Genomic DNA, 17,763 nt, shown 5'->3' with positions numbered 1-17,763 from the left:
GCTGGGATTTGAGCTAAGGAATGACAGAATACAATATAAAATGCATCCCGAAGGTGTCACTTTGGATGCTCTGTTGACAAGATTCTGAAACAGGAGGACAAGGGATGGGCAGGAAGAAAAGTTTGCATATCAGTGTTGTAGTGCAGTTTGGGGATAGCTGGTGGGACTTTATTCTAGGGTGGTTGTCATACACATAATCAAAAGTATTTGGTTTCCAGGATTTGTACATTAATAGGAGATGTGATGGGGGGGGGGGGAGGAAACCTTAAACAGCTTCCCAATTTTTGGTCATGCAAACCCAGACACTGAGCTTCCATCAGTGGAGGAGAGGACAGCTGCTTGCAGACCAGTTTTAGAGAGACCATGTATTTAAAAATGCTTTTAACATGTCGAGCCTGGTGTGTGCAACAGTTAATAGTGACTGGCATCTTGACAGGCTCTACCCTTACCTAAGAGATGACTATCTGGGAGTGTTTACGTATGAGGGTGTTTTTATACTAAGGAAACTGAGGTGAGAAAACGGACTCGAATTTTGGGCAACACCATTCTGAGGGCTGAGTTATCCACTAAAGTGAGTACACAGGAGTGAGCTAGCTTGCAGCCAGCATTCATGGCCTTCTGCGTCTTGATTTTAGATGCAATGTGACTGTTTGTCCCACATTCTTGCCACCATGTCTTCCCCACCACCATGACAGATTGCATCCCTAGAACTGTAAGTCGATAAATTGTTTCTCTTAAGTTATTTCTTGTTGAACACTTATTCTCAGCAATAATAAAAGCAATTATAACAATGTTCATATTACATCGGAAAGTTTTGATACTGAGAAAACATTTGGATATATAGTGTCTACAGCTCTGGAAAGAAGTCTAGTCCAACAATGTAAATTTCTAATCATCATGGTCTTTAAAAGAATGAAAATGGATGATCAGTAAACCAGGAATGGAAAAGAAAGATCTAGAAAACGAAGTCAACACCTGACAGATTACAGAAAATAAACTAATCATGCCACTGTTTTAGAAGCTTCCTCTTCCACAACATTACACTCAACAGCCATATTACTATAAGTTGATCGTATTCATAGAAAAATATTCAAAATTGTGAATTTAACCGTACTAATGCTCAGTAGAGGCTCACTTAGATCACTGACTCCCTTCCCTAACCTCTGTCACAAACCCCACAAATACAGCACAATTCCTGTATACATTTTAATAAACAGCCTCCTTCTCCTTTATAATTGTTAGAGTTTTGGAGTGCAGAAGAAAGGAATAAAAGGCAGGAAAGAGAGCAAATTCTGACCTCAGCAGACAAGGGGCATCAACTTTCCCCACAGGAAGGGAAGATGTGTGAAGAGGAAAGTGCTTGGGTATAGAAGGGAGTTGCTACCGAAGGGGAGAAACTAACTGGCACAGTTGTGCAAAATCACTGTGTGTTTCTGGTAAATCCCTTCTAAGATCTGTAACCACCACGCAAATCTGTGACCTGAGTTTCAGTTTCACCCTCTATAAAATTGAGAAGGATGTACAATTGTCCAGGCACTCTGAGACAACGTGTGCCCAGTGAATGAAGGGGCCTTGTTATGCAGTGTTTATTGTACAAACAATGTTAAGAGCAGTGTTACGTTTGCTATTCTGCTGAAACGATTCTGACCAGATAAATGCAGCATAGAAAGGACAGGCTTCAGAATTGGAATTATCATCTGACATTGAGCGAGAAGCCATCAGAAGAAGCAGATGATGAAACCACAGGAACCTGGTCCAGTTTGGTTCAGAAAGGTCAACTGCTGTCCCACCTCATTAAGCTAGTGTCATAAGCTTTCCACTGAGCCCTGCCGCTCTGTTTTTACCTCTTTTCCTCCTAGGAGTCTACTCCTTAGGTCCTCCGACTGCACACCAGCAAGAGCCCTAACGTCCCTCTCCCAACCTCCCACACCGAGCGGAGTCTTGTCCCTCGCGGTGACGACCCGCTCCTCCGCCCGCGGTCCCCGCAGATGTCCGCGGCGCGCCACGGCGCACGCTCGGGGGCGGAGCAGGCGCGTCAAGCTCCGTGGCGGCGGCGGCGGCGGCAGCGGCGCGGGCGGCGGCGGGACTCACGGATCGCAGCTGCCTTGGCGCCCGCCACCGGCGCCGCCGTCACCTCGGCGGAGGGCTGCGGGGCGCGTGCGGTAAGGCCTGGCGGCAAGGTCCGCGCGTCGCGGGCTCCCGGTCTGCGCACTGCGGCGAGGCCGAGGCGAGCTTGGTGTCTGATGCCGAGTCCGATGTCCGCGGGGAACGGGGCCCGGGCCCAGGATGGGGACGTGAGGTGGCGAGGGCCCTGGGGATGCTGTGGGGAAGCTCACCTGGCTCTTCTGCAGCCGCTCTGGGAAGCCACCAAGCGTTGCGGACAAGAGGCGCAGGAGCCTGGTTGTAGTGGCCAGCACTGCTCCCGGAGGGCAGGGGACTGTGAGCCAAAGGGGGGGGGGGCAGCCTTACTGCGGTGCTGACTCTCCTCCCCAGGGGTGGTGTTGGCTGCGGGTGAAGGACCTAGTGATGTGCCCTGTGGGCCTGCTTTGGGGTGTAGAGGATAAATATGGGGTAAACCTGGGAAGAGGGGCGCGTTAAAAAGGGACATTGGCATTGTAGATACAAGAGTGGGAAGGGAACTGATGTTTGGGTCTTAGGTTGCAGAAAATAATTTTGTGGTCAGGAAAATGAAGCACACAGAAGGGGTTTTAACTATTCTGCTGTCAGTAAATGCTTGATGGTTTGCTTTTTGGGTATATTCTCCTATGGGCATAGGCAGTGATGTTAATACGTGGTCGGAAGATTATTTGAAGCACACTTGCCACTTGCAGTTTTGTTTCCTTACTATTACCCAGAATTATCTTTTCCACGAGGGGTGTTACACTAGTTCCCATATGAATGGAGAAAACTAACTAGGCAACTTATGTTAATGCATGGCGTTTCCAGGCGAAAAAGTAGTATGCAGATTCAACCCGCAAGCAGTGGATTGAGAGTGTGAAACTCTTTCATGCTAATCATCTTTCTTTATCTCTGTCAGTTGCTTAATACTTTGAATTAAATACTTTAGTTGTTTTTGAAAAATATTCATGCAAAAATCCACACGATGTAGTTAAAAATTGTACTTGCCAGAGAGAACCATTTTCACTCCGTGTTAAACGATCCGTGTAGTTTGAACCTGTTTTGGAAAGCTCTCTAATTTAATGCCAAATTTTAATTTCATATAACCCCAGAGTTAGAAATTCTTCAGTCTCCAATTGTATCTTACGGGATCTTGTTTTCTCCCTATGTTTACCTGAGCTGAGTTTTACCATGACTTTGAAGAGGCTTTCCTGCTATAAAAGCGGAGCGTACATGATCAGTGACGTAGGATTTGGGATCCAAACACACCTTACCTGCCCGTTGGGCAGCTGTGGAGAAGCCCCTTAAAGAGAAGTTTCAGGCTAGTCACGCGCGCTTCTAAGGGTGAACATCTTCCTGTTTTTCTCTTGTAGATTGAGCTGCTGAGACTTCCGTTTTCAAGATGAAGTTTTCATTGGCAATCTCCTTTTTGATTTTAATGTCCTTGTGGCTTGAAGAAGCTTGCTCTAAAGAAAAGTCGTCCAAGAAAGGGAAGGGGAAAAAGAAGCAGTATTTGTGCCCGTCGTACGTTCGTCACACTTTATATCCTTCTGCAGAGCAATGATGCTGCTTTTGTTAGGGAACCAGCCTGGTTACTCAAACACCCGCCCACAACACTTTTCAGATCCAGTCACGAACCCATTGCTTCCTAACTAGCAAAATGTCAGAAGACAAGAGTTTAGGAATGTGGTGGTCCCTTCCCAGTGGTGGAGGAGACTCTGTTCATGCATTTTTACATATGGTTCACAAAAGCAAAACAGGTTGCTATAGCTTTCTTATGCCAGATATGCAACTTTCATTGGATGCTTTGAGCAAACCACCAGTTGAAAAAGGTAGATTTAAAAATAATCTGAAATGAAAACTCACAAAGAACCAGATAAAATATGGTCTTCAGGTCTATCGTATTTAAAAACATTGGTACACACGGTACAAGTAAATTTGCATGATACATAACATTTCTCTTCCATTAAGGTTGTTGAGAGGTCAAGCCGACCACAGACAACATTGTATTCCAGCATCATGACTTACAGGTGGACCACTAAAGTTTTCTAGATGCCTGCAAGAAACCAAAGTGCCTTTTAGGAAGACAAATTTTGTAAATCGAGGATGCCAGACTTACTATCTTGCAGCTGATACTTGCACAGATGTGGGGAGACAAAAGTCTGAAAGCAGCATCATGGAAACTACCATCTAGCATATAGAAAGTTTTGTGACCAGTCCAGAGGCGCCTCCTAACTTTACCATTCACATGTCATCTATTTAGCAGTGTTAGGTCAGGTTCAGATGTAGGAAAACCCTAAAGTATGTGCATGCACCTCCTCCTCTGCATCCTTGGGTATCATCAGCTGAGGGGTGAGGGGCAGATGCTCACCCCTTGCTGACATCAGGGCTCCTAATGTTACGATTTCTCTGTCCTAATCAGGAGATCAGCCCTGGAAGGAACTAGATGATGTTGGGCCTTCTGTGCCTTGTCTAAAAGACACATTTTCTAGGTCTGAATATTCATTGTTTATACAAGCTGGCATGTGCCTTGTAATCATAGTGGCTGGGTGTGGTGTGGTGGGGGTCAGGCTATTGTGGACCAGTTATGTGTGTTTTTTTTTTTTTTCAAAGTAAGTGATGTTCTGGTTACTAATTCCCCATCAAGCCCCTGACAAACTTCCTGCATCAAAAGTCACATTGTTGAAAGATGACAGCAAGTCTTGTTGCCTCCATTAGCATTGCAATAGTATTTAAAGGACACTTGCTCTTTCTAAAGAATTACACTATTAAATTGTTCAGCAAATATAAATGGTCAATATATATGGTGCCTATAGTTATTTAAAACAGATTATTTGTTCTTTTAATAGGGCGACACAATACATTTTCTCTTGGGAAATGTAAAAATTATCAGGTTTCAGAAGGTGCCGTGTATGCCTGTTGAGTCCTTGTCACAGTATTTCCTGTATAACAGAATGAGTTGGAAATTTGTCTTTGCTAGTTTCTACCATAGCCTTAAACTTATTTTATTTTCATGAGACTAAGTAAAAATTTATTGATTGTCAAACGGATAGTTTATCAAGGTGTAAATAGGGCGAGGTAATGACTCAGCAGGTAGAGGTGTGTTTTGCTGAGCTTAAGAACTCCAGTCTGATCCCTGGAACCCATATGATGGAAGGAGACAATCAATTTCCAAAATGTCCCCAGACACCCACATGCATGCTGTGATACACATGCAGCTCATACACACATGATCATTAAAGTAAATAATTAAATATGTTATAAGTAAATGTGTCCTGGTAGATCACAGTTGGATGTTTTGGGATTGAAATACATACATACATACATATATATATATATATATATATATATATATATATATATATATATATGTGTGTGTGTGTGTGTGTGTGTGTGTGTGTGTGTGTGTTTGTGTGTGTGTGTGTGTGTGTGTGTGTGTGTGTGTGTAAATGTCTCCTGGCATAGTAATACAATCCCATAATTCCAGCAACTGACAAGAGAATTGGGAGTTCAAAGCCATCCTGATTTACACAGTGAGACCTAGCCTAAAAAAACAAAAACAAAACAAAACAGAAACCCAACAACAACAACTGAAGTAAAATGAACACAATTCTGACTTGAGACTAAGAATGTAAAGAATTCAGAAGTAGTTTTTCTGGCTAGAATTTGGTCCACTCTAAGAAAGTTCTCTAAATACTCAAACTAGAATCTCAGCCTTGGTAACGTGCTGGAAAATAATCTTATATAGGTCTTTGTATGTTTAGAAACCTGTTTATTTTGTGTAAATTTATTAGGATTGTTGATAAGCAGAGTTAGAGATAGAAATCTCAGAAATTGAGGATAGAAAGAGAATCCTTCTTAATATCGTGAGATTCTTGCCTAGTAAGGTTTTCTGTACCAATTTAGGAGTGACATTGGCAAGCAATGGCAGCAAGTATGCCAAGCTATTACATTTGTAGAGAACAAGAGTTAAGTGTTTCTGTTTTTCCATTATAACAGTTGTTTTTTTTTTTAATCTGGTATGAGAATGCACATCTTAAAGTACAGGAGATGGACTGGAGAGATTGTCAGTGTGATTGCTACTCTGCAAATGTGATCTCACCCAAACCCATGTATTTAGCTGAGCTCACTCACTGTTACTTTCCAGGTCTGTATCTCTACTTCAGGGCTGGGTAGAGGAAGACACCCTCTACATCCCAACTGTCCCAGCATGTTCCAAAGCTCAACTCAACATGGTAGGACTTGCACTCTTAACACAGTGCCTCTTTGCCAGCAAATGACCACAACACCACTTTGCCATCCTGGGATCACTCTTGATCTATCCTTTCTATCTTAATGTCTCAAAATCAGCAGTCACCAAGACTCAGCAGCCTTTCTTTGCCTCCTTTGGAGTGTCTTCTTTCACTTATGTACAGACATTGTTTCAGTTATCTTCCCTACCGTTCATAATACAGCTTGTTTTAATCTTCTCTTCCTCCTCCTCCTCTTCTTCTTCTCTCCTTTTTTTCTTGGCCACTTCTGCTCTGCCCTAATTCTAGAGGGGTTTTCTGGTTTTCCTTTTTTTCCTCTCAGATCTTGGTTCTAATTATGTCATTACAATATTGAGATGCCTTGTAGGAACTCCATGGCTTTCTGGATATGGCTGACATTTCTTGTCTCTCTACAGAAGATCCTTGATGGCTAGAGTCCAGCATCTCCAGTACTATACTCTCCATCCCAGCATGTGCACCAGCCAGTGCAACTTTCTTCTTCCTATCTCTCCCAGTGTCCTTCTCAATCGTGGAAGCACCAGTGCTCTCCCTCTGTGATAATTAATTTCTTACGTTGAAGCTCTTTCTATAAAATCCACAGCAGTAACTATTACTTATTCACTTTTGATCCTCAGCCTGTGTGCCTAGACCCTTTACAAACACTACTGCAGTCCCAGGAGGATAACAAAATCAACCCAAAGGTAAAACTATGACCTCTACTGAGAAGTGTGTGTGTGTGTGTGTGTGTGTGTGTGTGTGTGTGTGTGTGTGTGTGTGTAGGCTAGCATTTAGACCGTCTGATTTTAATAGTCCCCTTCTCCATTTCCACAGCTTTCTACTTGACCTCCTTTTTCACAGTTCTTCCTAGAGCTTATTGTGTATAATTGTGTGCTCCTGCAGCTCTTTGTAAACTCACGAGAGAACAATGCCTTGATTCATTCCCGGAGAACAACAGAATGCAGGTGCAAAATATGCATCAAATGAAAATTTGTTTAGTAAGTGAAGGGAAGTGCAACTGCTGCTGTCTGCTTCTGACGGCCTCTGTGGTGTCTGAATCATGCACCCGTTGGTATGGTCTCAGCATATGGACAACTAGGGGTACGCACAACTAGGCTAATGAGTGGAACATTCTCACCCTAGGTTATGTTTGACTGTAGTAGAATTTTGACTTCAGCATATTTAGCATTTTATCAGTGGCTAAAAGGAGGCGTTAAAGAAAACAAACTCATAAAAGTTGAAACGTGTAACATTGGAAAGGGTAACATGAGACAGAATTGGGATCCAATATGGTCCTGAATTAAGAGACTAAGACTCAGAGCATAAGGAGTATATAGTGAATACCTTATGCAGAATATAGATGTATACATGTATACATGTGTACAGATGTATACATACACATATATATGAATGGCAGGGCAAGGGACGAGGGTCTATCTTTCAGGAGCATAGGAACCAGCAGGAGTAGGGGCCTGACAAGAATTTACACTGGAGTGAATATGAACAAAGCACAATGATACACTTATAGGAAAATGTCATAAAGAAGCTCATTTATTTTTATGATAATAACAACAAAATAAAAATAAAGTGATGGGCAAAGGCCTAATGAGGTAGGGAAATTGGTTGCCGTTTGGCTCACCTACTACCTGTGCATGTGTGGCTTAGATAGAACATTTGGAAAATGCTTGATGATATCATCATCATGATACAAAGGAATATGTATGTATGTATATGTGCATAGTGTTTTCCTTAGACATTTAAAGCGAGGTTTATGGAAATTTCTGCACTGTTCTATTCAATATTTACAGGATAGAGAAATGATAGTAGAAGCAATTAAGATTTTTCTTTTCATGTCAGGAAGTGCTAAAGGAACTGAGATAATTGAAGATTGTTTCCAAATGTTTGAAAATCTATGATGTAAATAAAAACCTAGACTTTATGGCTTGGCATCAGCTTAAAGCCAGTCTAATGAATAGAAGCTATACGGAGTGAGACTTTTGGCTTCAACTTAAGAAGTTTCTACTTGAGATCAGATGGGATATAATTGACAGGAGCTGGGGTGGTGAAGGTATTGTTGTTAGAGCCACTCTGGCTTGGGAAAATTTTCTGGCAGGCCTCTGTTAGGGGATTGGAAGTGAATAGCTACGTGGACCAGATGCTGGCGTTTAAGGCCATTTTAATTTGTGAGAGTTTTAAAAATTCTATAATAACCATAAAAAGTAGAGTCATCATCCTGGAAATTCAAATTGTATCTTACTCCTGAGAGATAGGTATGCCTTTATTTTTGATGGAATGACTTAGAAGGTTCTGGTATATAAAATGCATAAGCCATGATCTTGAGTTCTTAAGGATTTAAAGACCTTCACTAACATAATTTCCACTTAGGCCAGGCTTAGTTATGCCTTTAATGCCAGTACTCAGGAGGAAGAGGCAGGAGGGTCTTTGTGAGTTCATGGCCAGTCAAATTTACATAAAGAATTTCAATTCAGAGAGAAATATACAGAAAGACTCTATCTAAAAAAATGCAAACACAACAAGTAAAGGAAAACAAATGCAGAAGTCAAAACACTATAATTTACCTCTGAAATTTCATAAATAATCAGTTCTATTTAAATCTCTTTTAAACCCAAGAAAACTTCTTTACTGACCTAATCCAGTAGGAAAAGATAATTCAGTCCACTATACTTCTCAAGAAATGACTGCAGGATGACAAACGTATATGATTAACACGTCTATACTCAGAAGGCAAGTGAATATGGGTTCATATTTGCATAGTCTAGAAACTAGAACAAGCTGAAATATACTTAATAATCCCAAGAATAACAAAAATAGAACTTAAAAAACATAGAGGGACATGGATTTCTATCTCAATTTTCACTCTTGGGAGACATGGTAATTCATTTTCACTGAGCTTGCCTGGGCAGTGCCCTGGCATGCATACTGGTTTTTGCCATTTTGGAGCTACTGGTGCTAATTCTTATGTTGAGGCCTCTGCATTTCAGGCATCTGGCAGCAGATCATCATAAGTGGAGCTAGTGTGTTTATGAAATATGTTAAAGAACTGTCTTGAGCATGATGTATATCACAGAAAGGCAAGCAGTCTGGTGTGGTTTTTGAATACGTGATTTAGTATTGATATATTTAAAAAAGAGTGGGTCAACTCACAGCAAACAAACCTAACAATCAAAAAAATCTAGTTCTCAGTGGCATTTCCAATATCAATCTGGAGGCAGAGTTTACTCCCAGAAAGTGGGTAGAGGCAGCAGGAATGAACTATAAGCTTGCATACCACATAGCAAGCCACCATGCCCATGTCCACTGCTGGGGAAAGCACGGTAAGTTTGGTGTTGGCTTTGCAGCAAATTCTTGAGAACTGTATTCCGTAAGAGTACTGGATGCTAAACTAGTCATGGCTTAGTTGTGTTTCTCCAGGTCAGTTAGCTTGCTGGATGCTGCGTCGTCAAGTGTTCGTTAAAGTCCCAGCAGGAGATCCTTGTGGGAGGAAGACATGACCACTGGAACTGTGCCTTGTTGCTGGAGTACATAGCTCATGTGTGTTGAGGTATTTTGCAGCCCAGCGTCTACTGAACTGTTTGGAGTCTGGGTTTTTGTGTAGCTTCTGAGCCTCATCTTGTCTTTTTAAACCTTTTAGCTCCTGCACAAGACTGGCACAGCCTGCCCATTCCCAGGACATTGCTGCGTACACTCAAGTGCTCACTTCTGCTATCCGCAAGCTCTAGTATCAAGACACTGAGCAGGAGTGCCACCATTCCATTTTGTCTTCAGGGTTTTGATCTAAGTGTTTTCTACAAAATCTTCTTTTTCCCTTTCCTGGCCCATACTATGTCTTTACTCTGAGGAGCTTCGCATGAAGCCTTTAGTGATTGAGCTAGTCCTTCTTGTTTGAGTGTAGGATCCTATTAGCCTAAATTTGCCCTATCTTCCAATAAGTGTTCTCAAACCCTTGACAGCTCTAGTGTTAAAAGCATGACAGAAGTACCTCAAGGTTTTTTGATTTTGTGTGTGCACACACTGAGTAAGAATGAGAGTTATTTCTATAAACTTGTTCACAATCTGAATTATTATGCATGAGTATAAATGCACTTGATATCGTCTCTAAGAATTCTTGTCTCTCTTAACATTTAATGCTGGAATATATGCACTTCAGTTTTGTATATTGGTGAGAGGTAGAATTGCAAGGAAAAAAAAGCCATTGTGTTTAGGCAAATCATTATGGTAGCCATTAGTGACTATAGTCTCTTTTAGTTAGTTTTCATTAGCAGACTGGATGGATCTATACTTAGTTCCAGTTTCTTGCTTCCTTGTTGAAATATTCAAGATGAAAATGTTGGCTAAAGATGAGAGGCTGATTGGAAAAGATATGGCTAATTTAAAAACTGAATGCACACGGAGACTGCTGGTATTGTTATCATTGTACACTTGGACCAGGTTTTTCTTTTCTTTTCTTTTTTTTTTTTTTAACCTTGAGTGTTTGGTTATGTGTTTTCATACTATCTGTTTTGCAATTTCTGTTTGCTGGCATACTGCTATTTTGCAATCACTTGAATTAATGATCTTGTCTTTCCAAATAATTCTTCAGTTTTTAAATTGACATCCCCATTACGTGAGTTGGTCAGGCATGAAACTGAAATGGAATGTGCATCTCTCCTTTGAAATGATCTCTCTCCTCTATCATCAAATTCAGGGTTCTTTCCAATGGATTTCCTCCTACCACTGTGGTCAACAGATCTGTCATGGTATTTTCCCAGTTAGTCACCTTATTGTGATACATCTTAGCAATAACCCAGCACATTTCCTTTAACCCTAGATTTCAAGGGGCTCTCAAATTTATATTCCAGATTTTAGGTGCAGCTACAATCTAGTTTAGAAAGGTTGATCTGCCTCTCTTTTCTAACCCCTCCTTGCCTTTTTTTTTTTTTTTAACACTTAGAAACACAGCTTTCTCTTTATATATATTTTACCAGTTCTTCAGGACTTAGCTGAGAAAATGTTGCCCTGTCCTAAAAATTGTTTTAACTAGTAAGCAATTTCAGTTGGCAGTGTGAGTTCTGTGAAATAGTACCACTCTTTAGAAATGTGACCAGTTAACATCTTGGAAATTGATTGAAATTCAGCATAGAAAAGGAAATAAAAATTCATCTTCTGATTTTTATCTTGCCGGTAACACTGTGCTAAATGCTTGCTGTTATCTTTTGCAGGGGTTAAAATTATGTGGGGGTTTGTTCAGAGGTTTCCTGTTGGCATTTGCTTGGTCTTGAATGTCTGTTGTTGCATTAGTTTTACTGCAATTTGTTTTCTTTAAGAATAGGAAAATAAATAAGTTCTAATTAAGGTTTTGTGTTATAAAATTAATTAGACCTCTTCTGTATATGCTAAATTATAGAACCAAGACTAATGCGAGAAATGCAGATGTATGTAATTATAGATACTATAGATGGATCTAAAGAGAAAGTAGAATTTTTTGGTCACCACACTGATTTTTAACCGGAAAAGATACAACCAAAATCAAGTGTCACTTTGATATTAAAAGCGTTTAAATATATTTTGATAAGCCTGTGATTAGGGCCAATGTCAAACTCTTTCCTCTCCCAGAATCCTTTTTCATTCACATCATATTTTTTGACAGTTGATTAAATTGAATCTTTCATATGATGAGGTCTTTTGCCTTTTAGTTAACGATCTACATCGCAAACAGTTGAGAGGAGGTGGCCATATGTAGGTTTAGATCATGGCTATTTTAAAGCTGTGTGCTTAAGAGCTCCATTTATGCTTGATAATACAGTTGAATCAAATACATAAATGATTACATAGGAAAATGAGGGTTAATCTTCTGACATACCCCTGGTTTAACAGCAGTGCGTTTCGAAGTGATACAGGTAGGATGAATTCGCGTTGCACATCTCACAAATGTTGGACAGGCGAGCAGGTCATAGCATGAAGAGCACACGCTGTCCATCTGGGCTCCAATTTTTTTTTTGACTGTTTTTTTTTTATTAATTTATTCTTGTTACATCTCAATGTTTATCCCATCCCTTGTATCCTCCCATTCCTCCCCGCCCCCATCTTCCCCTTACTCCCCTCCACTATGACTTGTTCCTGAGGGGGATTACCTCCCCCTGTATATGCTCATAGGGTATCAAGTCTCTTCTTGGCAACCTGCTGTCCTTCCTCTGAGTGCCACCAGGTCTCCCCCTCCAGGGGACATGGTCAAATGTGAGGCACCGTATACTCACTTATATCTGCATACTAGCCCAAGGGGCATGTCCCACAAAAGCTTTCACTTACCAGGAAACTGGGACAGAGGGGAAGGCATCCTATTGGGACTCTAGATGAGAGACGCATGGGAGAATAGCAATTTTTGTTTTTATTCAATCATGCACCCATCAGTTCACTTGTGGTACTTTGGTCTCTTATGGTATTATCTTCTATGATTGTTTTGTAACTTCTTATTCAGGGTTAACTTAGGTTCTTTTCCAATTATTTTTTTTCTCAGCTTTGAACTAGTGAAGCATGAAAAAAAAGAAAAAAAGGCTACAAAAATTTCTAAGAAGCTTCAGGAATTTTCACAAACTAAGGGACTTGACTTTCAGAAATGTGCCCTCTTCTTTTGCAAGTATACAATTTCTTTAATGTGGCAAAGAATAGTGTGTGTTTGCACACATCTCCTGTGCTGCTGTGCCAGCCCTTGAAAGAAACAGTCAGCCACCCTGCTATGTTTTATGGAAATTGACACGCAGAATTTAGTGAGCAAGCTATCTGCTTATGCACGTACACCTTGTCGCTTTGAGAAGTGATGTACATACAAAGTGAAATTTCTAGAGCCTTCATTGGAATAACAGTGAGCTATGTAACAAATTGCTGATAGAACATGCTGCATAACATATCATCTGAGGTTTGTTGAAGTTTCTCTGACCGCATGCCCTGTGTTGCTGATCTGTTCATCTGTTTTGGGCTGTGCTATCTATCTGTGTGGTTCTGTGGTCCTCTGGTGCCATCTGTGTGGTTCTGTGGTCCTCTGGTGCCATCTGTGTGGTTCTGTGGTCCTCTGGTGCCATCTGTGTGGTTCTGTGGTCGTCTGGTGCCATCTGTGTGGTTCTGTGGTCCTCTGGTGCCATCTGTGTGGTTCTGTGGTCCTCTTGTGCCATCTGTGTGGTTCTGTGGTCCTCTTGTGCTATCTGTGTGGCTCTGTGGTCCTCTGGTGCTATCTGTGTGGTTCTGTGGTCCTCTGGTGCCATCTGTGTGGTTCTGTAGTCCTCCTGTGCATCTGTGTGGTTCTGTGGTCGCTGGTGCCATCTGTGTGGTTCTGTGGTCCTCTGGTGCCATCTGTGTGGTTCTGTGGTAATCTTGTGCCATCTGTGTGGTTCTGTGGTCCTCTTGTGCTATCTGTGTGGCTCTGTGGTCCTCTGGTGCCATCTGTGTGGTTCTGTGGTCCTCTGGTGCTATCTGTGTGGCTCTGTGGTCCTCTGGTGCCATCCGCGTGGTTCTGTGGTTCTCTGGTGCCATCTGTGTGGTTCTGTGGTCCTCTGGTGCTACCTGTGTGGTTCTGTGGTCCTCTGGTGCTATTTGTGTGGTTCTGTGGTCCTCTGGTGCCCTTGCTTCTCACTTTCTCCTGCATTTCAGCTCTTCCCTCACCTCTTGGTTCAATTCCAATGTGACATTTTAATTGTTTTTACTAAAGCACATCCATTCTCAACAGTCTCTGACATCTTCTCATTTGGGAAGCTGCTAACCTGCACAATTCAGCTTAGTTCTTTAGGGGTTAAGATGTTTTTAGGCCTAGATAGATGTTTTGAGTTGGTGATGACCAGATATGATAGATATTGGTTTACGTTAAGATTTTAGACTCACCAAGATAGGAGAGTTGTTTTCTTCAAAGCTGCCAAATACATATGGCCAAAACACTGTGAATGTAACATTTATATATAATTCCTGATTGTTTTGTAGTTCTTCTTGATGTAGATAGTCTATTGTATATATGTGTAATAATGTAAATGTATATGTAAAAATATTTAATAAAAATTATCAAGAGCATCAATTCTCAACCTGTGGGTTGTGATCCCTTTGGGGTCGATGGCTCCTTTCACAGGGCTTGCCTAAGACCACCAGAAAACACAGATAGTTACATCACAGTTCATAACAGTGGCAAAATTACAGTTATGAAGTAACAATAAAACTAACGTTACGGTTGGTGTCACCACAACATGAGGATCTGTCTTTAAGGGTTGCAGCATTAGGAAGGTTGAGAAGCACTGCTATAGAAGATAGGAATGAAGCTCCTTGGCAGGCCCTCTCATATCTGTTCTTCTGTACTCTGAGGCTTTTGTATAGCACCATACCTTTTTTCTTTCTCAGCTACTGGCTTTGAAGAAAAAAATCTCCCTTGGTGAGGGGACCCTGGGACCCACCTTTTCCACTCTGGAAACAGCTCTCCATTTTATTTATTTATTTATTTAATCCTTAATGATTTAAATACACACTGAAGGGGCTCCTGCCTGAAGAAGATATGGAGTGTATTCATATCTTAATAACATTTCCCTCTATGAATTTTTATGTTTCCTGAACTAAATGGAGCTGTTTTCAGACCTCCATTTTGCTGTTTTCTTCTTTGTTTGGCTCCCTTTAATTAGGAAAAGTACATACCATCTTAGGAATTGATGCACTTTTGGTCATTTGTTAATGTGCTCACCTAGCTCTACTTTTTGACACAGATATTATTTTCTTCTTCTTAAATAAATCTAGCCACTTCATGGAAATCATTATTACTTGGAAAGAACTGTGTCTTTTTCTCTCCATCCCAGCACAGCCCTCTTGCTTTATCGTTAGATTCTAGAATTTCCCCCTCTGAATCTTTTCCCTGCTCTCCCAACTAACACCGATAAGTTGCTTTCACTGACTCCTAAACCACGGGGTTTTCTTAATAGTCATTCTTGGTTCTTCCATGTCCTTTCCACCAGTGTTTTATCCATGGCAATGTCTGGTTATGTGTGTGGTCAGGAGGAAAAGTTGTACACTTGACTTATAGGTGTATTTGTGCTATCAAGCCATTCATTTTCCATTTCCTACTCTACTTTAGTATACTGCACTGTAAATGCCTTGAGCACAACTTGGTGGTAAAGTATTTGTTTGAGAGCCTGCTTTTAATCCCCCAGTACAATAAACAAACAAGCAAAATATAAATTATATATAAATGTAGGCACTATATATTAACAAGAACAACTTACTCTATGAAATTATTTTTACGATAATACGTATTGTTTTAAAAATGAGGGAAAATAGCATTTTGTTTACATTGCTATGTGTTAGTTTAGGGGCTGACTTCGTGGAAGACTCCATATTTGTGCTCCTCCATGCACATTTGAACTAGGTTCATAGTGACATATTAATTTGGCTGAGGTATGTGAAGAAGGGATGACCATACGCAGATTTGAAGTTGGAAAAAGGAAGAGTGCCTTTCCTAATCGTGAATGTTCTTTAATGTTGTGCCAACATTACCAAATGATATCTCCTTAAGAGGGAGTTTTTATGGGAAATCTGAAGTCAGATCAGGGGAGCTTTTGTTCTGTGTCATTGCAATTCATTGGTCTGACATGAACATTGACTGGATTCTTTTGCTCAGAAATGACTTGATTACAACCTACAGTAACAGCTAGGAAACACTTGGATGCCCGCTTTGGACGTCTTCCAGAGTCTGATCCTGTCACAACATAGCATCAAAGAGCACTTCCATTTAGTGTCACTCTGCGTGGTATTGGAGAGAATATATAAATACTGGGAGGTGCTCAGACTCATAGGAGCACAATATTTTTTTCTGAGATTCTGATTTGTATTTTAAAATTTATATTTTATCATTGACAACTAATACATCCATGTTTGGGGGTAACATAGGTGTGTGTGTGTGTGTGTGTGTGTGTGTGTGTGTGTGTGTGTGTGTGTCTATGTGTGTCTGTGTGTGTGTGTGTCTGTGTTATTTCACAAATGATGTTCTGTCCAATTTAGTCCATAAGTCAAATCACCCAAATGCTTTTATTCCCAAAACACTTTAGTTTGGATGATTTAAGTTTAAAAAGCAGTAAAGTCATGTTTATTTTAGTATGTCTTTAGAAACATTTCTTAGGGACCCTAATTTTTAAATTCTTTTGCATAAGTTACTGTTAGGTTGCTAATGTTTGGTATGTTTTGAAGGTTTGTGATATAATGAATAAGTTTATTGATTATGTGTAGTATATTTTGGTTTTTGTAGGGGCTTAGATTGTGGCATCTACTGTATATGTTGGTTAGTGTGCAGTATGTTTTTATGATATGCAGTGTTATACATTGATAATAGGTGGTGTTGTGTGTTGGTTGTATGGGTTTGTGTATTGGTGCTGTGTGGTGGTGTGCATGGGAGATGTATGGCATTAGGTATTGGTAGTGTGTGTCATGTTGAGGTGTTGTGTAGTGGTAAATATTGGTGATATGGAGTATTATGCATTGGCATGTAGTGCTATGATTTGGTGATGCATACTGTTACATTTTGATGGTATGTGGTTCTATGATTTGGGGATGGGTCATCTTACAGTATAGTATTGTGTGGTGGTGAGGAATGCATTGGCATTATATTTAAATATTTCTTGATTTGTGCCAAGGCACAAGCAGTTTTATCTACCATTGCCCCTAGTGCCCCACTGCCAATATTTAACAAAGTAAATAATGAATTACTAGTTTTATGAAAGGAGTTTTGTCTGCAGTGTGGACAGTCTGCAAACAGACAAGCCAGTCCTTAAGAACGGCTGTTCTAGTGTGCGGGCATCTGTGATGTTTGGAATAGAGACCGCTCTTCGTTTCTCTGCAATGGCCAGCCCTTTCCCCTCCTAGCTTTTTTCTGCATTGCCAGCAACTTCTTTTGGGATAAGCTGCTCAGCGTCCACTTTACTGTCTTATACTCTGTACCTTCTTCCTGACATGTGCCCTACTTTTCCCCTTTAACTTGTCTCATCCCTTCACATCTTCCAACTTTGAGCCAAAAGGCACATATTCTTGAGCAGGGGCCATGTAACCAATATAGGTCCCCAGCTGGGTGAGTTAGTTCGCCAGAGGACAGATAACTCCATGTGACATGAGTTCATCTCACTTACATGCTCTCACTGGCCAGATCTGTAAAATGGAGGCATTAATGAATTTCTCAGGGTAACTGGACTAAAATGTTTTTGTAATTTTTATATGAAATAAATTAGTGTCTCCTCCAGAGGCCCTTGGTCGGTGGGAGGACAGATCACTTCACACATCCATGTCCGAAATGGAGCAGACACTGCTTCCAAATACCTCCCTTTTCACCTCTGGAAATGGGCACAGCCTTCCTCACCCGCTGCACGGAGCAAAGGTTCTACAGTGGATCATG

The 17,763-nt window shown here is 40.9% G+C and overlaps 1 protein-coding gene across 2 annotated transcripts in view; it reads left to right on the top strand.

Annotated features, from left to right (window-relative positions):
- The first annotated feature begins 2,072 nt into the window (after positions 1-2,072).
- Glrb (glycine receptor beta) overlaps positions 2,073-17,763 on the top strand; it is a 70,574-nt gene continuing 54,883 nt past the window's right edge. The window contains exons 1-2 of one of the 2 annotated variants that reach the window (XM_051157341.1): positions 2,073-2,162; positions 3,492-3,642. In XM_051157341.1, coding sequence (XP_051013298.1) covers positions 3,521-3,642 — 122 coding nt within the window. In that variant the 5' untranslated portion in view covers positions 2,073-2,162; positions 3,492-3,520. Of the gene's footprint in view, positions 2,163-2,201; positions 2,300-3,491; positions 3,643-17,763 lie in introns of those variants that run through there. The other variant, XM_051157340.1, reaches the window with a different exon arrangement.

The sequence above is a fragment of the Acomys russatus genome, chromosome 15 (assembly GCF_903995435.1).
Source record: "Acomys russatus chromosome 15, mAcoRus1.1, whole genome shotgun sequence".
Lineage (NCBI taxonomy): Eukaryota > Metazoa > Chordata > Mammalia > Rodentia > Muridae > Acomys > Acomys russatus.
This window is presented reverse-complemented; position numbering and strand designations above follow the sequence as displayed.